Here is a 21,858-nt window from a genome sequence, read left to right as displayed (position 1 = left end):
ACCGCCCCCATGCCCAGCCCGGCCCAGGTGGAAGCGGCGGGGAGCGGCGGCTGGTGCCGGCGGGACGGGACCGGGAGCAGGGTCAGGACCGGGGCCGCACCGAGGTGAGCGGGGCCGAGCGTGGGAGCGGGGCGGGGATCCCGGTGCCTCCGTGCCGTCTCGGTTTCTTGCCGCTTTGTGACCGGGCGCGTCCCGCCAGCTTCCTCCTTCGCCCCGCCGCTCCCGCCCGATTCGGCCCGGCCCGGGTGGGCGCCTGCTCCTGCACCCACCGCCCCCACCCCCACCCCGGACCCTTTGCCAGGGCGGCGCGGGTCCCCCCGCCAGGGCTGCGGCCGTGCCCCCCGGGGCGGGCAGATGGGGGGACCCTCCTCTTCCTCTTCTTCATCACGGGGGCAGGTGGGTGCGTGGCCCGGCGGGGTAGCCCGGCCGTGCTGCCGGGGCGGGCCCTGCTCGCTGCCCTGCCCGCTGCCCTGCCCGGGGCAGGAAGGCCCTAACCTACTTCTGGAGCTGATGGCCCGATAAACAAGCGGGCCGGCGGTTTTGCGGGTGGGTTTTCCCCCTCCCAGGTGAGGGAGGCTGGCAGCGCCCTGCGGAGCAGCAGCAGCCTCGATGTACAGGCGAGGGCGGGCAGGGTGCCGGGGGGGGGGCAGGGTGCCCCTGTAGGGACCATCGTCCTCCTGTCCCGCCGCTGGGGCTTTGTTGTCGCTGCTGGTGTGAGCTTTGGTTGGAGGCTTTGGCGCTCGCACGTGCTGCCGCCAGCCCCCTGCCAACAAAACCCTGCGAGATCAGAAGGGTCCGGTCATCCTGCATCCCTACGGGCATCCCGCAGGGAGCAGAGGGATGCTGGGTGGGCATGTTTTAGCCACTGGCTCTCCTGCTGTTGGCTCTCAGTGGTTTTGGGACAGAGGTGTGAGGCTGAGCATTACCTTGGTCCTGCCCTGCCTTGCTGCCCACCAGCAGCACAGGGCAGAGCTGGCCCCACCAGGCTTGCCAGCAGCCAGGTTGCGGTGTCCACCGTAGCCTGAGACCCCACAGCGTTCACTCAGCTCCCCACACCCACACTCTGCAAGGGGGAAGGGGACCCGAGAGGCTGCCTTGTCGCCGCTGGGTCCCTGCAGCAAGAGGAAGTGCTTGCTCTCTTCCCCAGCACAGCATCATCCTTCCCACTGCAGGGAGCCAGGACCTTCTCCCGCCTGCATGTGCCCAGGTCCTGGATGGTCACTTCTGGGGATTTCCAGGGTGAGCTCATCATATTGTTGCTGTCCTGGGCTTGCAGCGCACTGGCCCAGCTGGAGGGTTTAGGAGCATCCCATGGCTATCCTGAGTGGGCAAACGCCACCCAGCTCAGCTCACTCCATTGTGCCCTCTGAAGGAGCATCCTTTGGCTCCTGCCTGTTTCTCAAGTGGGAAATAACCAGCTTGGAAGTGTCCCACCTCCAAAACGAGCTGGAGGGTTCAACTGCAGCCATGCCTGAGAGAAACCAGAGCTGCCTCTGCCTGCTGTACCCCAGGCACCACTGGCTTCACAAGTGGCTTCCTGGGCTCCCAGGCTGCCCTACCTGAGCTCTGTGGTTCCAAGCTCCTTTGCAATTAACGAGGTGATTGACACCTGTTGCTGCTTGCTCATTTGGAGGGTGGCTTCTGCAGGTTTTGCTCCTGTTTGCTGGAAAGCATGTGACTGAAGTGAGCTTCGTTAACCTTCCTTCTCCCCCCTACCCCCCCCACCCCACAGTGGGGGTTTCTCCAGCACTGCTGCAGCTGTGCTGGAAACTGCACCTGGAGGCGCTGTGAGCCCCGGGGTGAGAAAGGGTAAACCACAGTGTGTGGAGTGAGGTTTAATGCTAAAACAGCCACCTCGGTACAAATTCTGCAGGATGAGGCCGAGCCCGGTGTTTCTGTCAGATGCATGTGTGAGCGGCATTGCCAGAGCGTGGATGCTGGCAGGAGGAACAATAGATGCCGGTGGGTGCTGGAAATGCAGTGTTGTGAATCTGGGGGGGAAGGTTGCTGGCGGGGTTGTCTCTCTTTGGGGGGCTGCACTCCATGGGATGATATGGGGAATTCAGGTGGTGTTTGGCTGTGCTGGGGTGAAAGACGAGCATGTGGCTGCATTCTGAGTCTGCATTTTGCCCTTTGATAATGCTCCCATTTAACTCTTACAGTGAAGCTGAGGGATTCTCCCAAAGAAAACCTTATTCCTTCCCTTAGGTTATTGGTCTTGATCTGAAAACAAACCTTGGGATGAGCTTGGACTCAGAACAGTGCTTGTCCCCAAAGAAAGTGGGGGACTGCTGATGGAGAGGCTGCCAGTGGGGGAGTTGTGAAGGGTGTGTGGTGGTGGGAGCCCTGGTCCCACGTCCTAAAGCATCTGTGGCAGTGAGCTATGCTCTGTGAGGGGGGGGCTTGTCCTTCTCATGCTATCCCTTGCCTGCTGCGTGTGGGGAGCTGCCCAGGCTGGCGTGGGGCTCCTGTGATGTTTCCACATTTCTCACGGTCACTGGGAGCCCAGCAGGGACCTGAGCCCAGAGGAGCAAGCATGGGCTTGGTGCTGGCAGGGGCTCTGGACCAAAGGAGTCAATTAGTGAAGGCTGAAAACTAATTACTTAAATCTATATGAACTCACAAGTGATGGGATCATAAACTCTACTCTTGCGGAGCTTTTTAGCTAATGACTGCTGGTCCCTGCTGTCCTGGCAGGCTGGGAGATGTAATGTGACGAGCCCCCAGAGGGGATGGGTATGGTCTCTTTTAATTACAAGGCTCCAGAACTGTGGTTTGTTGGGAGCGTGGGATGCTCTGAGTTGTGGTTGTTTCCTGGCCTCTGAGTGAGTGCTGAAAGCTGTATGTCTGCTTGTGAGTATGGAAGCTGGTACCCTTTTTCTCACTTAATCCCCATTTCCTAAAAAAAACAAAACAAAACCCAGTTGGTTGGTGGTTGCTCTCTTCATGAGCCATTTAGGGTGGGTAATGGACGGGGGGAGGGTGCTTTAGGGAAGGCCCATGTGCTGGGTGGCCCCAGGACCAACCCTGTCCTCTTCCTGGCCGCTGCACAGTACCCCTGTTCCCCCCTCATCCTTAGGAACCCACACCCTGAGGGCCAGCGTCGTGGGGTGCTGGTTGTGTTAGCTGAGCGCGGGATGGGGGCAACCCCCAAATAACCAGTTTGGGAGGGCAGGGGAGCAGCCTGCTCCCCTGGTGGAAATGAAGTGTTCATGGGGTTTACGTGCAAGGGCTTCCCCCCCCATCCTCCAATACCTTAAATTTGGGGGAGTTGTACAGATTTTGATAAAGCCTTACAAGCTGCCCAGGGAAGGGACCAGCTCTCGGGCAGTGTGGCAGTGGGAAGGCAGGGAGGCTTATTGCATTGCAATGCCTCAGTTTCCGCACCTATGAAATACCACAAATGAGTCAGAAAGCATGACTAGCTCCTGTAAAACCCACTGCTTATCACCTCAAGGGGAGTTTGAGCAGCCACTGGTGCAGGACTTGCTGATGTGGCCATAGCTTGAGAGGGGAGAATGTAGCTGTGAACAGACTCACTCAACAGCCGTGGTGCTGGGGGCTGCGGCAGGGCATGGGGGCAGGGAGGGAGCAGGGCAGTGCCCAGTGATGCTCCTCAACCTTTTCCTAGCAGCCCTTGGGTGGGAGGGAGAAATCAGCCAGCATGGGGGGCATGCTGTCTCTGTGCTGGATGTTCAGCCCTGTGGTGGGCTGCTCGGCCAGGTGGTCCTGCCCTCTGCTCCCATCCTGGGGGCTGCCACTTGCCCAGCCATCCCTCCCACCTACAGGTGCCTTTGTGAGCTGCTGCAGCCCAGGGCAATGGGCCCCTCCTTCTAGCAGTCTGTGTTGGTTTAGTGGTTTTTTTTAATTGACCTTTTGCTTAAAAATAATAATTCCTGATGTATTCCTCTGGTCTGACAGACCTGCTTGGGGCAAGGGAGATGTGGCTGGTACCCCCCTGAGATGCTCAATGTGTCGGAGCATCCCCCCTCACTGTGGGGCTGCCTTTGCTCCCCATGCATCATGTGGCAGCTTGTGCCAGGGATTTGGCACGGTTATCCTTGTAATTTGCTGGCCTGCAGGAATGCCAAGACTGGGCTGGGAATGACCTCCTGTTATGCATAAGCCCGAAGGCTGCACTCTGAGCTCGTGGGCAGCCAGGGTGAATCCCCAGTGCTTGGCATTGCTGTGTCCTGTCCTTTCCTCAGCTCCTCCATGGTGTGAGCAGGGAGATTTTGCTGGGACTGGCACAGTGCTGCTGGCATAGGGCTTTTCCACAGGTGATGCCATGATCAGGGTGAAGTCTGCTCATGCACATGGTGGCTTAACGCAGTCCAAGAGCTCCTGAGGAAGACATGGAGTTGGCTCCTTAAAAATCAGCATCTCAAGCCCCTACAGTGAGCTGTGTGGCTTCCCTGTGGGTGCAACATCCCTGAGGTGGGATGGCAGGCAAGAGGAGGATGGTGAGGGAGACCCCATCACCAGCTCTTGGCAGCTGAAAGACTGCAAAGTGCGTTGCTGGCACAGGTCCATGGCAATGCTGCGATGGGGTGAGAGCATCACATGGTTTCAGTAGGCACCGGTGAGCATAGGATCCCTCATGCTGGCCTTGCGCTGTGTTGGATGGAGATGAGCTGTTTGTGGTCAGGCTTTCCTCTGCAGGGTGCAGACCTGGGTGTTTCTGGCCTTGTGGCAATTGGGACCAAAGGGAACAAGGCTGAAGAGCGGCCCCCATTCGGCTGCTGGTGCTTGAGAGGATGGAGGGGTGGCAGGGAGCAGCCTTCCTGGGTTGCGCTGGGGCCAGGGGACCACTGAGGCTCAATGGAGTGTCTGAGGGGCAGCCCGCTGCCAGCCAAGGTGCCATCTTCATCCATGGCACAGAGGGACACTGCAAGGTCCTTGTCCCCTCTCCTCAGGGAGCTCCTTGCCCTGAGCGGGGATTGAAGGAGGCTGCTGGCATCCACCTGGGTCTCTCCCTTTGTACAGAATGGGGGCTGGCTGGGTGAGCAGCCTGTTGTACAAACCTTGAAACGGCTGAGCTGAGATAAGGAGCCTGTTCCCAGAGATAGGGAGCTGCAGCTGAGGGGGCGAGTCCTGCTGCCAGCCCAGGGCTCATCTTGTGTCTGGGATGAGCTGAATTCATTTGCAGGGCTGAGCACCACTTCCCACTGCCACATCCCACAAGGCACAGGGATGCTCAGAGCTCATGGCGAGGGGATCTTCTGCAAATACAGGGCGTTCCTCCCAGCATAGTGCTGCTCTGGGTGGCTCGGTGCTCTCTGAAACAGGCAGTGGGGGATTAGGGAAGTCTGCAAGTCCAGCTTGAGCCCTTGTGCCCAGAGTCACTGTCAAAATGAGTGTTCTGCAGAAGAACTGGAGGAAGAAAGTCCCCCTCCATCCCCATTGTCATCTTGCACCAAGAATTTTACTTCGAAGACGGAAGTGAGAATGAACTCAGTAATGACCTGTGGCGTGGGGGATCACGAGCAGACAGCCTGCAGGCAGGCTGCCCCCTTGCCTTGGGTAAGCAACCACCTGGGACCCCTCAGCCCCTTCCAGAAAGCGCAGCCAGGGCCACAGCACTTGCACCATCACGCCCGTGCACCCCATGTTTAAGCCAAGCTAATGAGGAATCAAAGTAGGTCTGAGTAATTACTCAGTTCTGAGATAAAATCAAGTTAGATCAATCCTGGTAGCCTGGGGAATCCGTGCGGCGCCTGGAAAAGAGCTTTCCTTGGGATGGAGGGTGCTGCAGCCCTGCCTGCGGTGCTGCCGCGGAGCAGCTGGCCCCTCTGCACGGTCACTGGTGGAGCTGCCCTTGCTGCCAGTGGTGGCTTTGCTCTTTCCAAAGCTGTTGGGGTGGCTCGAGGCCTCCACATGCATGTTCCCAGCTTGGCTTGGGCTCCAGCCCAACAAAAGGGCTGGTGGGCTGAGGGTCCCCTTGTGCAGCCATGGCCCCTCCAGCAGCACCCGCCACCCCAGCTGGTGCGTCTTTGCTGTGGGAAGCAGAGAGTGGGTTTGTGCAGTGCCCCCTGTTTGAGGTTATTCTGCTGTGAGGGTCTGTGGACCCCCTGGAGCCCCCAGGGAAGGGGGAGTGGGGAGGTGTGGGGTGAGTGGTCAGTAGCACCGGGGGACCCCGGCTCACCAGGGCTCACTGCCCACCCCAGCAGGTCAAGAAGCCTTCAGATGCCAGCGCTTGAACCGCTGGGACAGGGGGTTGTTGCACCGGTAAAAATTAATGCGGGTGGGAAACAGGCCATGGCTGAGATGCAGGAAATCCTCCGCATGGCTCTTTCCACCCACTCCCAGATGTCGCTGGCAAATCCTTCCCTCTCTTTGCTGATACCAGTAGCAGCACCCAGGATGGCCGGGCAGGCCGGGACCACACACTCCCGGCGATCAGACCCTTGCGGCAGGGAAGTCCAGCACATGGCTGCCTTGTGCAGTGGCACGAGCAGCCATGCACCCTCCCCGGCTCCCGCTTGCTCTGCCCACTGCACCTTTATCAGCAGCATCCAGCGCAGCACCCCCGGCCAGCGTGCTCTATCTCCCCGGGTAGCTTTGCTTCCTCCCAGGGCACGGCACTTGCCTGGGCTGAACAAACCCGCTGCAGTTGCCCAATGTCCTGCCTGATGTGGAAAATAGGAGAGGATTTCCTAATGGCAGCGTGGGTGAGGTACACGCCAGCTGCCTGCACGCCCCAGGGACCAGCCGGGCTCTCAGCACTCGTCGGGCATCCAGAACCTGTCTTGCCACCCCAGCTGCACTGAAGATGGGGATTAAAGCTCCTGCTAGTGTTGGTGCCGACTGCATGGGTCAGTGATGTGGGAGAGGGAGGGGGCAGCTTAAAATACCTCCTGAAACACAGCAGTCCTCTCTTAGGACTCAGAGTGAAACCTTGCGTGTCGCAGGTTTGCTGAGTGGTCCCATTGCAGTGGGGTGGGCACGCTTGGGGAAAAGATGGGGTTGCCTTCTCTGTGCTGGGAGGAGAAAAAAAAATCAGCCTAATGTGGTGCCAGGGTGTGAAATGGCCATGTGTGAGCTGGGGGGGGGGGGTGTGTGTCTGTGCTGTGGGCATGGGGCTGTGCAGGGTCCCCAAGGGACAGGAGGGTTCCTGCAGCAGAGCTGTAAAGTGTATTTTGTTCTTTTTTTTTATCTTTTTTTTTTTTTTTTTTTTTTTTTAAAAAAAAAGGCCTGAGTACTTAAGTAGAGGTTGGGAGGAGGCAGGCAGCAGAGCCAGGCTGCTCCTTGCCTTGGGGGTTGGTGCTCTCCAGGTTTCCCTATTTGAGTGGGTCCATGAGGGGCTGAGGCGCACACAGGTCTGGGCTTTCCAAGAAGAAGGAAAAATGTTCAGATATTTAGTTCCCCATCCCAGAATTATTTTTCCTTTTTTTTTCTTCTTCCCAATATTATCTTTTCATTTCAAGAGCTGTTTGTGCTGGACTGCTTCTCTCAGACCTGAAACTTGAGACTGGAAAATGGTGAAAAGCTTTTAGAAAGGGAGCAGAAGGGGGGGAGGTGCTGGGCAGCCGCCCGGGGTCCTCCGCTCGGGTGTGAGTCCACAGGGACTTGAAGCTTAGAGCAATTGGACGAATTGACTTTCCTATCCAAGGCTCTTAATAACTAGGAGCATCTTTTAACAAGGCTCCAGGCTTGAGAGAGTCTTTAACACGCTCGTGAATCATTTACGGGCAGCCATTGGCGTGCAGCAGCGGCATGCTCTGCCCGATGGGCTCTTGGGTGCGAGCAACTGTGATGGCTGTGGGGCTTTTTCAGGGGCTCTGCAGCACTGCTGACCCCTTTCTCGCTCCCGTACAAAGACTGAGAGGGAAGAGCAGGGGCGCATTGTGCTCACGGGGGTCCTGCTCCTGACCCTACACCCTCGGGTGGCTCAGAGCTGCTTTCTCCTCCCTGCTTAATTGCACCGGCACGATGCGCTTTTTATTCCAGTACTGGTAATGTTGCCTCCCTCCACACCATCAGGCTCAGGAAAGCAATTCTGATCCTTCTTTGAGCATCTGTGCACCCACCATATGCTGCATACATCCTCCTCCAACCGGGGCTGCTCTGCAGTGCTGTCTACATGATGGTTGTGCTTGGTTGCCCCCAACTCTGCTCTGCAGGTTGCCACTTGGCCTTGCTGATGGTCCCTTTGTGTTGCTTGGAGCATCCTGCAGTGATGCCTTGTATGAGCTGCATCAGTTTTTTCCATCACTTTCTTCCTTGGGTGTGCTTCCTCAGGTCAGCATCTGTCATGATTTACCCTGGGGCTAGGAGCCAGCACTCCTCACCCTCCCTGTACCTTGCCTGGCTGAAGACCAAAACCTCATCCCGGTTGCTCACCACTGACCCCAATACAGCTGCCCTCTTGGGAGAAGATGGGGGTTTCATCCCCCTGCTGCTGGATGTCAGGCTTTGGTGAGCTTCAGTGGGCAAGAGAGCTTTGAGAGGGAAGATGGTGATGTGGGATCTCTTGTTCTTATTGACCAGACCAGCTTACCCCCCTGCATCCCTCTGCCCATTTATCTCTCTCCCGTGAGAGACAGCAGCATCCTTAGTGCATTTTTCTCTCTCCCTGGAGATCTTTTCCAGCTTGAAGTGACACTGTGCTGCCCCCAGGACCCTTCTTCTAGCTCAAAGCACACAGCTCCTGCCAAGCTTAGGACGTGCTTCTGCACCCCCCGCTGCTGTCACCTGCCTTGTCCCTGCAGCAGGGCATTCACACAGCTGTCATCCGTCCATCCTGTCCCTGTCCCGTCGCTGTCCAGTGTGTGTGTCCGTCCGGTCCGTCCCCCCCCTGCAAGCCTCTCACTTCCCTTTCCTGACCCCAGAGCAAAGCCACTGCATCCCTCCTGGGGACTGTGCCAAGGCTCCCTCCGGACCCACAGCACCACTGGGTGGCCAGGATGTGCCCAGCAGATGGGACTGGTGCCAGGGCTGCCGAGTGGAGGGCAGTGCTACTGGTGGCGTTGTCCCGGGGGTGAAGGGGACCCGCAGTGCTGAGCTGATGGCAGGGTTGCTCTGGCTGGAGGTGCTGGCCAGCCCGTTCTCACACCAAGCGTGCTGGGCAAGAGTGGTGTCAGCACCAGAGAGGTTGGATGCCAGTGCAAAACATGTGAGGAGCTGGAAAACCCCTTCCCAGAACTGTCCCTAGGGGATTTCTGTGGCTGGCATGGGGTAAAACTTGTTGTGGGTCAGGATCTGTGCTCCGGGGTGGCCGCTGCACCCAGCCCATGTGGCCATGGGGACTTCAGCCCTTGGGGGCTGCTCTCCTCCTCCCCCCTCTCTCTTAGTGCCAAACATTGTGTTAATGCACAGAGCTGTGAAAACTGCTCCAGCCGTGCTGCGTGACCAGGACGGCAGGTGCCTGCCGGTTGTGCCAACTGCCCCGGGAGCTGCGTCACCTCGCTACTCCGGGGAGGCCAGCTCCATCCCTCCACCCATGCAGCACTGGGAGCCGGTGGGGAGTGGGACTGGGCTGTTAGGTGGGCTGCAGAACTGCTGCACCAGGAAGCATGGGGGTCCCTGCAGAGAGCTGCCTGGGGTGGGATTTCAGGATGGGGGTGTAAGAGTGGGGCTGTGCAAGGGCACAGTGTCCTCTCGCACCTCTGAACGATGCAGTTTGGCTTCAGTTTCTGTGCTCCTGGCTCCCACCACTGACAGCCATTCCCCAGTGCTGGAGGAGGATGAGGGTGTCCCAGGGCTTGCTCTGATCCCAGCATGTTCCCACCCCTGGCTCTCCAGAGCAGCTGGCATCTCAAGTTCATTGCTGGCTGCCCAGGGAGGAAAACAAACAGCGTCTCCAGCTCACCAGTGGGATGGAAAGTTTTGCTTGCTGGGGCTGGACTGCCTGGCTGGCATTGTCCCAGCTGCGCAGCTATTAAATACCTCGGCGAGGCACTCTCCTTCCATGCCCACTCTCGTGGGTGTCTCGCTTCCCGATACCTTTGCTTGGCAGCAGTGGGCAGAAGCTCCCTGCCTGCCCCGTGCAGTTCCCCGGCCATGGAGCAAGGTGCGTTGCTGCGAGTGGCGGCTCTTCCTCCTCCTGCCGCTGTGCCATGGCTGGTCCGTGTCGCCAGTGCCCAGCTGCCAGCGGCCCCATCCCCAAGGCCCAGGGAGTGCAGAGCTCAGCTCTCCCTCCGCCTGGGATGCTCCCGCAGCCCTCCCTGCTTTTCCACGCGTGGCTTTTCATTGCAGCCTTTCTGTCTGCCAGGTGAGGCAGGAGATCAGCCGTGTCCTGGTGCTGCCGTGCATGAAGGACGGAGGAGGAAGAGGAAGGCTGCAGTGGGTGTTTGCCATCAAGACGTGCTGTGTGGGATCCCTGCCACTCTTATGAGGTAGGGAGACCCTGGCTGACCCCCCAGGAGAAACTGGGAGCTGGTTGCTCACAGCTTTGGCACTTAATGGCAGCAAGGGGTGAGGCAGCAGCTGAGCAGCTGGCAGCACCCAAGGGTGCTGCTTTGGTGCACCTGGGGAGGAGGGGAGGCAGGCAGCATGCTGGGATGCTGCCTGTGATCACAGGTGCTGCCTCCAGCAATATCTCACGTGGTCCTGGTGTTGTCTGTGTGATGGCTGCCTTGCGTCTTCCCGTCTAGATCCCCACCATGAACCTTATTTGTCGCCCTGGCCAGAGAGGAGCAGGGTTAATCCAGCCTGCCCTGCCACCAGCCAGGGCTGCTGGTGCCCTTGGATGGAGGGGTCTTAGCGAAGCCACTGCCCTGGTTGTGCCTGGCATTTCCCCAGCCACACGCGTTTCACGTGTCCCCAGTATCTCATCCAGCGGTACCACAGCCAGCCCTGCAGGAGGGGAGCATAGCACGAATTTCAGTGCAGGGGCAGCAGGCTGTCACCTGGCCCAGGAGCTGATGGAGGGCAGTGGTGCCTTCTAGCACCACCAGTTCCAGGCTCCCATGTCCCCAGGGAACTGGTGACGGGCTCCTGCATCCTGCAGGTCCCATGGGGTCCCCATGCTCCTAAAGCCAAGTTTTGCTTGTGGTGGGGTCTGAGCGGAGGGTTATGCTTGCAGCTTGGGGTGCTGGGAGAGCTATAAATGTGTCCCTGTGCTGGCTTCTGCTTCAGGAACAGGCTGCCAAGAGCGACCCTGTTGCAGAGGGGGCTACTGGGGTCCTGGTCACTCAGCTGATTGCTCAAGTGTGGTTACCTAAGGAGAGTGGAGCTGTACGAGGCTGGTTATTCAGATCCTGGGCAGAGAGGAGCTGAGCCTGTGCATCAAGCTGGGATTTGGCAGCCAGTGGCACTGTTGGACTCTGAGCTTGACTCGGTGGTGGTGGGTGACAGCAGAGGAGCCACAGTAGGCTGCCTGGTTCTCCCAGGGGACTCTACCATCCCGCTTAGGCGGAGAGGGCCAGCTCCCTTAGGGAGCAGATCCCATGGGAATGCCAGTGCTTGTGGCCAGCCCGTGGCAGGGCTCGGCGCACGCCACACAGGGGGAGCATGGCAGGAGGCACTGTCCCTGTGCTGGCACGTGGTCGGGGGGATGAGAAGAGGACAGGGGGGTTGTGCCTCCCTTTGAGAGCCTCCATAGCCCCTAATAGGATCTGGGACTTGCTCCCTTGCACTCGGATGGAATTACCTTGCCTTCGAGGTCCTGCCTGGTAGAGCCAGGCTACAGGGACCCTCGGGAGGGGATTGCTCGAGGAATTAACCGCCTCTTAGCCATTAAGCTTCACCTTACTTGCACGTGGGGCCAGGGAGGATTCCGTCTCCCAGCCTGGCATGTGTATACATGCCCCGAAGAGGAATATCCCGCATCTCCCCTCCCATGGGACACCCATACACACACACGGCAGGTCCCGGCTCCATGGCTGGAGGTGACGTGGGCTGCCCCAACCACTCGCTGCAGCAGGAGCTGTCCCCTGTGTGGGGGCTGTGGTGCAGGTCGGGGTGTGAATCGGGTGTTTTCAGGCTTTGTATGTCTCCTGCCTGGCTGCATCCCCTCGTGTCTCACCCTGCCCTGCATGGGCAAGGTGGGTGCTTTGCAGACCCCTCAGGAGTGCCTGTGAGCCCCCATCTGCTCTGTCGCTGTACCAAACCAGGGGGGCCAATGTCCCCATGTCTGAGAGCTGTGGCTGTGTGCCATGGGCCAGGCCAGGGCTTGCAGGGATCCCCCCCATGTCTCCCATGCAGATGCCAAGTTGCTCAGGCACATCCTGATGGGGTGTGAAACCTGGGTGTCCCACGGGTGCTGCTGGGCTGCTGGGGATGCTCTGACCCCATTGCTCCTGCCATCCCTTGCTCTGCTTCCAGCAGGTGAAAGGGCGGTACTGGGGTGTGATGGAAGCCCTCCAGTCCACCCAAACCCAGGGAGGCGATGAAGGCTCCGGGGATGCAGTGGCTGGGCTGGTGGCAGCGAGATCTCAGCAGCACAGCTGGTGGCCCAGGGGGCTGAGGCAGTGAGATCCCACTGTTGAGGCCCTGTCTCCCACTGGGACCCAGCCTTTCCACACACACAAACACCAGGGGAGATTTTTCCTTCCTCTCTCGCTGACTCCTTGCACCTTCCCAGCCTGCCAACTGCTGCCGGCCCGAGATGTCAGCCGGCGACAAGAACAGGGGCTGCCGCTCCAGCAGCAGCCGCCTGCAGAGCAAGAAGCCCCCCAACCTTTCCATCGTCATCCCCCCCCGGGAGGCAGAGGAGGATGGCATCCGTAAGGAGGTGAGTGACAGGGCTGGGCTTGGGGGGCTGCCATCCCCAGGGCACCACCCCCCGCCGTGCCATCCTGTCCCTAATGCCTTGATCTGCCTTCCAGCCCTCCAAGGTTCCCATCTACCGAAAGAGTAAGAGCCTGCAGGAGCCCCGCTCAAAAGGATCTGACAGCTTGGAGCACCGGCCCGGCTTCCGCCGGCAGACTTCCCTGTCCCAGAGCATCCGCAAGTGAGGGCCAGGGAGCAGCAGCGTGAGGGCAGGGTTGGCTCTGGCAGTGGCTGGGTCACTGGAGAGGTCCCTCGGTCCTCGTTGGGGTGTCGTGGCTGTGGGATAGAGGGTCATGTCTCGGAATGGAATGCCTTAGAGGGTTTTGTGCAGCCAGCTCTGCTTTGACTCACTGGTATCTGCCTGGGGATAATCCCGCAGCAGAATGGTTTAGTGCCAATTCACACCATTTTTTCTATGTTGGGGAAGTTTCTCAGCCCTGTTTATGTAGGACTTTCACAGGCGCCTCAGGATGGACATCTGCTGCAGCCTTGAGCTGATGCACTGTCCTGTGCAAAGTGCAAGTGTCGATGGAGTTACCTCTCCAGAGAGACCCAAAGGCCAGCAGCCCCCTCCCTTCCCTTTCCCCCTTCCCTGAGACCCACAGCAAGGTCAAAACCTCCCTGCTGTGGGCTGGGCCGGGCCACCCCAACCCAAATCATCTACCAGATGGGATGCCAGGTGGAATGGCAGTACCTGGGGTGGGGGGACCAGCTGGGTGACAAGTGTGCACATTGTGTGTCCAGGGGCACAGCACAATGGTTTGGCATCAGCAGCGACTGGGAGGGGAAGCGGCAGCAGTGGCAGCGCAAGAGCTTGCAGCACTGCAGCATGAGATATGGCAAGCTGAAGCCTGCCTACCGTGACATGGAGCTGCCCAGCCAGGAGGTGCCCTCCTTCCAAGGCACAGAGTCACCCAAGACTGCCAAGATGCCCAAGGTAGAGCCCGGGATGTGGGGTTGGGCTGCCAGCCTTGCTTTCCCAGCACCGACACCTCTTCCCTCCTCCAGATCGTGGACCCGCTGGCCAGGGGCCGTCCCTTCCGCCATCCTGATGAGACTGACCGTCCCCACACACCTCACCACGTCCTGCCCCCACTCACCCCCAGCGTTGTCTCCTTGGCATCCTTCAACAGCATCCGCTCCGGCTACAGCCGCCTGCCGCGCAGGAAGAGGGAGTCTGTTGCCCACATGAGCTTCAAGGCGGCCGCAGCCCTTCTCCGCGTGAGTTTTGGGGACCTGGGGAGCATCATGATCTTCCTGAAGTTTCAGCTCTCTCTCTTGCCCATCGTCTTTGCTTCTTGGCTTTTTGCTTTGCACAGAGATCTCTGACTCTCCAGCATGGCTTTGAGGGGGGAGGCTCTGGTGAGTTTTAGCCTGGGCTCTGCTTAAAAAGAGAATTTCTAGTGAGGACTGGACATCCCAAGAAAAAAGCAGTTTCTGGGTTTTACTGTTGAGGCGCCAGGAAGCTTCTCTGACAGCTCTCTAGCCCCTGGGGAGCCCTGAGCAACCCTTGGGTATGGGTTTGTGGGACTGGGACCGAATGGGATTCACTTGTCATGCTGATTAACGTGGTCATGGTCCAACACTGGCCCTGAGGAGCTAAAGGCAGCAGCATCTGCTGCCAGCCCCTGCTGCCTACCCTTCCCACCCTGGGGGATATGGTGTCCAGTTGGGACTTAATGCTTTGCACTTTGTGGAGGGAAGCTCTGAGAAACCCTCAGTGCTGCAAAAACTGAGGGGCTTCTGGTTGCTTACCTGCATTTGCTTCCCTTGCCAAAGGGACGCTCTGTCCTGGAGCCGCTGGCTCCCAAGCAGAGGAGTAACAAGAGGAGCTTCATGTACCCCAGCTTCATGGACGAGGACATGGTGGATGCTGCCGATACCCTGGACTCATCCTTCTTCAGTAAGGCAAGCGCCGTTCCACACCAGTTCCTGGAGCAGGGAGGGGTCCCCATGCCCCTGCACAGGGACTGGATGTGGAGCGGAGCTCTGACGGAGACCCCTGTGTTGGTGCTTTGCCCTGCCCCAGGAGCAGGGGCATCAGCGACTGCTGTGCCCAGTGCTGTGGTGCTCCCTGGGAGTGGCAGGGAGCAATGCCACCACCATCATGGGGATGTGTCACACCCTGTGACATGCAGTTGGTGGGATGTGGGTGGGGGTTACCCCCTCCCTGGGTTCTGGAACCAGGCAGAGCTGGGTTAGTAGTTGATGGACATGCTCGGTCAGGGGAAGGTTTCTCACCCTTTGCATGCATCCAAGAACATGCCTCCATCCTCCTTTCAGATGGACATGCATGACGAGACGTACTCCATGCCCGATGATGTCTTCGAGTCGCCGCCTCTATCGGCCACGTACTTACGCATGCACCCGGTGGGGGAGGATGCCAGGTTGTCTCCTGAGGTGGAGCAGCCCACCCAGTGAGTACCGGCTCTCAGCAGGGGCTGCCCCTGAGGCTGCCCAGATGCCCTGCTGCAGTCAGGACAATGTCCCTAGCCATCCCTGCTGTGGGCACCAGGCACTTTCAGCTCGCTTCTGGGAGGATGAAGCCAAGAGGTGCCCCTAGCCCTCATTCCAGGGCATCCTCGGGGCTGTGGTTGTGGGGTATTTCTCAACTGGTCCCTTTCAGCAGGTGTGATGGCTTTCTCTTCTCTCTGCAGGCGGGAGGGTACCCAGCTTGCTTCAGCCTCTGCTGGCACCAGCCCAGCTCCCCGGCGAGGCAGGCGCATCGCTTCCAAAGTGAAGCACTTTGCTTTTGACCGCAAGAAACGCTACTACGGGCTGGGGGTGGTAGGGAAGTGGCTGAACAGGACGTACCGCCGCAGCCTGAGCAGCATCGTGCAGTCGCAGCTGGAGATCACAGACAGCCACCGGTAAGGGGGGACTGATGGGGTGGGTGGGCATGGGGCTCCTCAGGGCTCCCCAGCTGTAACTCAGATGTGTCCCCCCTCAATGCTTGGGGACCAGGGCTCAGGGGACTACAGCATCCCTTTGCCCAGCCATCCCCGAGCTGCTCAAGTTTTGGGTCCTTTCCTCCACAGGCCGTATTTCACATACTGGATCACCTTTGTCCACATCCTCATCACCTTGCTGGTCATTGGCACCTATGGCATTGCCCCCATTGGCTTCACCCAGCACGTGACGACAGAGTTAGTAAGTTTAAGAGCTACTGGCCAGGGCTGTCCCCTTCCAGCTGTCCAGTGACATGTCTGGCTCTGAAATGGCAACCAGCTAACTGCTGAGGAAAGCCAGGCTGATGGGGTTGAACTTGGGAACCTGCAGCCGGCTGTGTTGCTCCCTGGCACCCAGGCCAGAGAGTAGGCATCCATCTTCGGGGGGGGGGGGGGGGCTGTGACAACCAGTGTTCCATGCCTGATGTGCTCCCTGCTAGGAGTGGGAGCATCTCAGGGTGCTGCTGGCTCCTGCTGTTGGAGAGGCTCCATTAAGTAGCCAGGACAGGAGGGGTGCGTGTTCTGGAGGAGCAGCAGCATGTTGCAGCAGCGTGCGTGCTGGCAGCAGAGCCGCTCTCCCTCCCATGTTGCTGGTGGGACGCAGCAGCAGACAGAGGGGGCTGCACCCCTACACGGCCGGCTGCCTTGGCAGGAGCTGACCCTGGCCTGGCCCGGCAGGTGCTGAGGAACAAGGGTGTCTACGAGAGCGTTAAGTACATCCAGCAGGAGAACTTCTGGATTGGGCCCAGCTCGGTAAGGTCTCCACTGCCCTTCACCCCCTGGCCTGAGGCTCTGCCCTCTGGCAGCTTCTGCTCCCCCTGCGTCGAGCCAAGGGGGGTCCCTGGGGGGAGAGCTCAACCCCTCGTCCCAGCCTGCTGCCCTGGGCCCTTGGTGTACTCATCCTTCTGGGACCCAGTGCGCCTGGTCCCTGGCCAGGCTGGAGGCTCAGCAGTGCTTCCCAGAGCTGCAGCATCACAGTAGGGTGGTCAGGAGAGACCCCATCCCCTTCCCCACCCACCTTCCCTCCACTGGTGTAACTGAGACTCTGGGCTCTCACCTGTGAGGACCCCCTGCCCCTGCTGAGTGCTCCCTGGGGGCAGCTGGAGGAAGGGGAGGTGCAGGCGGCCATGGGACATCCCCCCTGGACTGACATCTCCCTCCCAGATCGACCTGATCCACCTGGGAGCCAAGTTCTCCCCCTGCATCCGGAAGGATCGGCAGGTGGAGCGGCTCATCCAGCGCGAGCGGGACCGGGAGCGTGGCTCTGGCTGCTGCGTTCAGAACGACAACTCGGGCTGCATCCAGACCCTGCCGCAGGACTGTTCGGTGCGTGCCACCGTGGGTCCTGGGAAGTGCTGGGGGAAAGGGGGAAACCATCTGCGCCCTGCATAGCACCAGGGCAGGATGCATGCAGGCTCAGAGCGGTGCATTAACTGCTGTATCCTTAGTGTCTCCATCCTCATTGCAGGAGACACTAGCAACGTTCATCAAGTGGCCAGGCACCAATGCACCAGCCAGGGGCTCGGGTGAGAAGCGGACATCAGGGGCTGTGTGTCACCAGGACCCCAGGTAGGAGTGACAGCTGGGGAGAGGCAGCACGGTCACTTGGCTGTATGCAGGGCATGGTGGGGGTGCTGCTGGGGCTGCATTTTTCAGCTTGGGTGCCTTGAATCCCCTTGTCCAAGGGGCTGGGGGGCTCTTGCATACTGTAGGAGAATGATAAGGAAGAGGGAATTGGTGAGGAAACTGAGGTGGGGTCTGTCTTAAACATAGGTGGTGACAGGTGACAGCATTGTCTTGCGCTGGTCCCTGCCTGCTCTGCTGCGCTGGTATGGGTGATGCTGTGGGCAGGCATCAATGGGGTTGTCTGGCAGATGTGAGTGCTGCGGGTGCTGCAGGACGCTGATGTGCAGGATCCCTCCCAAGCCAGGGGAGGGGGCAGGTCCCAGGACTGTCTGTGCCCAAGGGGCATTACTGGTCTGCAGAGAGGGATGTGTTGGAGGGGGGACCCCACCTGACTCCCTACCCCCATCCTCCTGGCAGGACCTGTGAGGAGCCAGCATCCAACCCACCCCACGTGTGGCCAGACGACATCACCAAGTGGCCGGTAAGAGCCCAGTGCCACCATAAGCTGGCTGGCACTGTGAGGAGGCACAGTGGGCAACGAGCCAGGCAAGGGGCTGCAGGGAGAGCCCTGGGCCAGCCCCTGACCACAGCTTCTCTCTCATGCCTCTAGATCTGCACCTACGAGACCAAAACCAACCACACGGGCTTCGCCCACATGGACTGCCAGATCAAGGGCAGGCCCTGCTGCATCGGCACCAAGGGCAGGTGGGTCACAACGATGGAGGCACCCAGACGGGGCTCAGCTCCCCCCTCTGCCCTGCTGCCTCTTGTTGCCTCATCAGTGTCCAGAGCTGTGCCAGGGGGAGAGGGAGGTTACGGAGCCTCGGGGTGTGTGTGGGAAGCATGGCGGTGGCAGAAACGGCTATGGGAGCAGAGGGGGATGCTTGGGGGGAAATGGGGAGCGAGCTCTGCCCTGAGCGAGCCTGCTCCCTGCGTCTGCCCAGCTGTGAGATCACGACGCGGGAATACTGCGAGTTCATGCATGGCTACTTCCATGAGGAGGCAACGCTCTGCTCACAGGTGAGCAAGGCTGGAGGGGGGTATGTGGGACAATTCTGGCAGGCAGGTTGTGCATCATTGTGCTGATGCCAAAGGGCTTTATAATATCCCACCAGGGATGGGATGGGTGTGAGCAGGGGGATGCCCAACTATCAGCTGGACTGCTGCTGCTGTGTGCCCGCCTCGCTGGTGTGGGGCAGGAGGGGATGTAGGGCTTCAGCTGGGCAGCACCCGTGTCCTTGGGAAAGGCACATCCCAGGCAGGAAAACAGCCCTTGAGCATCTCCTGGGGCACTGGGGATGCTTGGTTGCTCCCTGCCCGATACCTGGGCAATGTGGGTCCACCACTACCACCCAGGGTCGTGTGTCTCCCCCCCCCACCAACTGATACATGGCATCACTGGCCTATGCATCCCTGTGGCTTTGGGATTGGCGCTGAGCCCCCTGTCACCCCCCAACCCCATCTGCCTTTGCAGGTGCACTGCCTGGATGAGGTCTGTGGTCTCCTGCCCTTCCTCAACCCAGAGGTCCCCGACCAGTTCTACCGCCTGTGGCTGTCCCTGTTCCTGCACGCTGGGTGAGCCACAGCACACACACACCCCTGCCCTGGGGGGTGGGGGGACTAGAGTATCCATTGGGATGGTCTTCCGATCCCTGATGGGTTGGGAGAGAAGAGGAGAGCACACCCCCAGGCTACAACAACAGGTGCCATCAGTGGAGGGTGTTTTGTAAGAATTCTGGTGCCCCAGGGCAGCGGGTGGGAGGGCTAGGCAGGAGCTCTGGCAGGGCAGGGGTCTCTGGCAGGGCAGGGGTCTCTAACACAGGGTGTTTTCCTCCAGCATCATCCATTGCCTGGTGTCAGTGACTTTCCAGATGACAGTGCTGAGGGACCTGGAGAAGCTGGCAGGCTGGCATCGCATCTCCATCATTTTCATCCTCAGTGGCATCACGGGCAATCTGGCCAGTGCCATCTTCCTGCCGTACAGGGCAGAGGTGAGGGTTGCGGGGGGGCTCTGCCCTCATCACCCTGAAACCAGTCAGCTCCCCTGGGGGGACTAAAGGACACCCCTCCCCATCCCTGTCCTGGCAGAGGCTTAGGGAGGGGGCTGCAGCACAAAGCGCTCGTGCCTTGGCACATTTTGCCACGGTGGGGTGGGAGGCTGGTGTCCATGTGGCACAGTCTGCCCACGTGTCGGACTCGCACGTGCTGCATGGGCCACACGCTGCCACGTGTCGGTGTGTGTGCGGGGTTCCTGGGCAGGCAGATGGCTAATCTGCTGGAGCGAAACACTGCCAGGCTTTAAATGAGATCACGCTGAGTGCCCTAATCCCACCTGGGGGTTCATCAGGATGGGGACGGGGGGGCTGTGGCATGGGAGGAGGTGATGCTGCCTGGCTGCTGAGTCATGGAAAGTACAGGTTCTGTTGAAACAGTACCAGCGTGCTCCTCTCCTCTTTCTCCCGTGCCAGGGCTTCTGCCCCTGAGCTCCACACCAGTTTGACTGCAGCCCTTGGAGGGATGTGGGAGCCAAATGCATTTTGCATGGGGAAGAGACAGTCCCTGGGGACACGGGGATGTGTCCAGGGTGATATGTGCAGATCTGGCCATGACTTCCCCCATCCCTGCAGGTGGGCCCTGCTGGGTCCCAGTTTGGCTTGCTAGCCTGCCTCTTCGTGGAGCTCTTCCAGAGCTGGCAAGTGCTGGAGAAACCCTGGAAAGCCTTCCTCAACCTCTTCGGCATTGTCCTCTTCCTCTTCATCTGCGGCCTTTTGCCATGGATAGATAACATTGCTCACCTCTTTGGCTTCCTCAGCGGCCTCCTCCTCTCCTTCGCCTTCCTGCCCTACATCACCTTCGGCACAGTGGACAAGTACCGTAAGCGAGCCATGATCATAGTCTCCTTGCTGGTCTTCATGGGGCTCTTTGCCTCGCTGGTGGTCTGGCTCTACGTCTACCCTGTGAACTGGCGCTGGGTGGAGTATCTCACCTGCCTGCCCTTCACCAGCAAGTTCTGCGAGAAGTACGAGCTGGAGCAGGTCCTGCACTGACCCTGCTGGTGGGGCTGGGGCTGGGGCAGGCACCGGCAGTGATGCTTCCTGTGGGGTAGGTCTTCCTTAGCCTGGAGGAAATGGCAGCAGCTTCTCTGGGGTGGGACAGACCCTGGGGCACAGCTTCACCCTCGGGCTCACCCCTGTTAAACACTGGGGATGCAGTGGGGAGCAGGGCTGGAGCCAGCCCTGCTTTGCACCCCTTTGGGGCTGCCTCTTGACCCTGAAAAGCCATAACTGGTTCGGGTGCTGACCCTGGCTGCTGCCTGCATGGGGGAAGGGCCGAGGGAAGCGGGATTTTGGTGCATCCATGGCCAGGCTGGGCTCCCAGCCCTGGAGCTGAAGCTGCTGAGGTCTCCTGCCTGTGCCTCTGCCTGCCTGGGACCCCGTCCCACCTCGGTGCCCCTGGGTGCTGCAGCTCATACTGTGAACACAACCCCCTTTTTTGCAGGGGCACTTTTTTTATTTTTATTCTTTTACCAGCAGCTCTTTAGGCTGAGGGTTTCCCCCACTTTGGGCTCCCCAGGACCTCTGCTGTGGCCGTGAGGTGTTCAATGCTGGGATTTGAAGGTATTATTCAGCCCCACTCTAGCATCTGATGCTCCCTTGAGGCCATAGAAGGAGACTTGTACTTGCCACCTGGGTTCCTCGTGGGATGGAGAGGCAGGACTTGGGCCCAGAGGGACTTCTTTTCCCTTTATTTCAGTGAAATTACATTTTTGGAAGCAGAGAAGCAGCACATACTGCATTTGTAGTGCCATGCCAAGGAGGCAAGCATGGAGAACAACACCCTGGAGGGGTGGGGGTGTTGTGTGGCAGCCCCTGAAACCCACAGACCTTTCGGGAAGCCATTGGTGTTCCCACCTTTCACTCTGCCTCGAGTCCCTGCTGTTACCCCTTTCCCTTTCTCAAAGCATAGAGACCTGGGTAACTCTCCTTCCTCAAACAGAGAAGTGCTGAGGGGGGCAGTTGCCTTCCCCCTCCCCTGCCCGAGGCTGCACATCCCCACCTACCCCCAGCCCTGGGCTGCTACTCCCCAGCATCTCCTCCTCCCTCCCACCGGCTGTGGCATGAAGGCAGGTCCTTCCTGGGGTCCGGGTGACCCCTCTGGGCTGGTTTGGACCCAGGCTGGTGCCAGGCTCTCCCTCCCCTGGTACATGTTGCTTTGGTGCTGCTGGGGCTCAGCACTGTTAAATGGAGGAAGGTGGGAATCCCCCAGCCGGGATGTCCTGGCATGAGTATTCAAGGGCTGGGAGCTCAGCTCCTGTTGTCCGTAACTGTTCCCCGGCTGAGCCCAGGAGCTCTGTGGCACCTTGTGTCCCTCCTTCCACCATGGGCCAGTTCTCTGTCCCTCTGGTTGCTGCTCCAGCCAAAGACAGACACTTCACCTCATTTGTCTCTTTTTGATACTTTTTTTAAAAGCTGTGGGTTTTTTCCCCCCTTAATAAATTTCTACCTGTATTTAATGAGACGCACAAGGCCTCTTCTCCTTTCTCAGCCGCAGGGATGCAGCACTTCTAGGG

General features: G+C 59.5%; 1 protein-coding gene across 1 annotated transcript; it reads left to right on the top strand.

Annotated features, from left to right (window-relative positions):
• RHBDF2 (rhomboid 5 homolog 2) lies at nucleotides 1-21,806 on the top strand. Its single transcript, XM_080380090.1, is given in 21 exon segments — nucleotides 1-104; nucleotides 1,874-1,962; nucleotides 10,214-10,337; nucleotides 12,527-12,633; nucleotides 12,636-12,676; nucleotides 12,771-12,895; nucleotides 13,459-13,651; nucleotides 13,723-13,935; nucleotides 14,494-14,622; nucleotides 14,998-15,131; nucleotides 15,372-15,584; nucleotides 15,753-15,864; nucleotides 16,341-16,415; nucleotides 16,827-16,988; nucleotides 17,131-17,231; nucleotides 17,706-17,769; nucleotides 17,899-17,993; nucleotides 18,233-18,308; nucleotides 18,763-18,863; nucleotides 19,126-19,279; nucleotides 19,916-21,806. Coding segments are annotated over 21 exon segments (2,823 nt in total). The 5' UTR covers nucleotides 1-9; the 3' UTR covers nucleotides 20,336-21,806.
• The last annotated feature ends 52 nt before the right edge of the window (nucleotides 21,807-21,858 follow it).

This window comes from Falco punctatus (genome assembly GCF_963210335.1).
Source record: "Falco punctatus genome assembly, chromosome: 1".
Taxonomy (NCBI): Eukaryota; Metazoa; Chordata; class Aves; order Falconiformes; family Falconidae; genus Falco; species Falco punctatus.
Note: the sequence above shows the minus strand (reverse complement) of the source record. Positions and strands in the feature narration are given on the sequence as shown.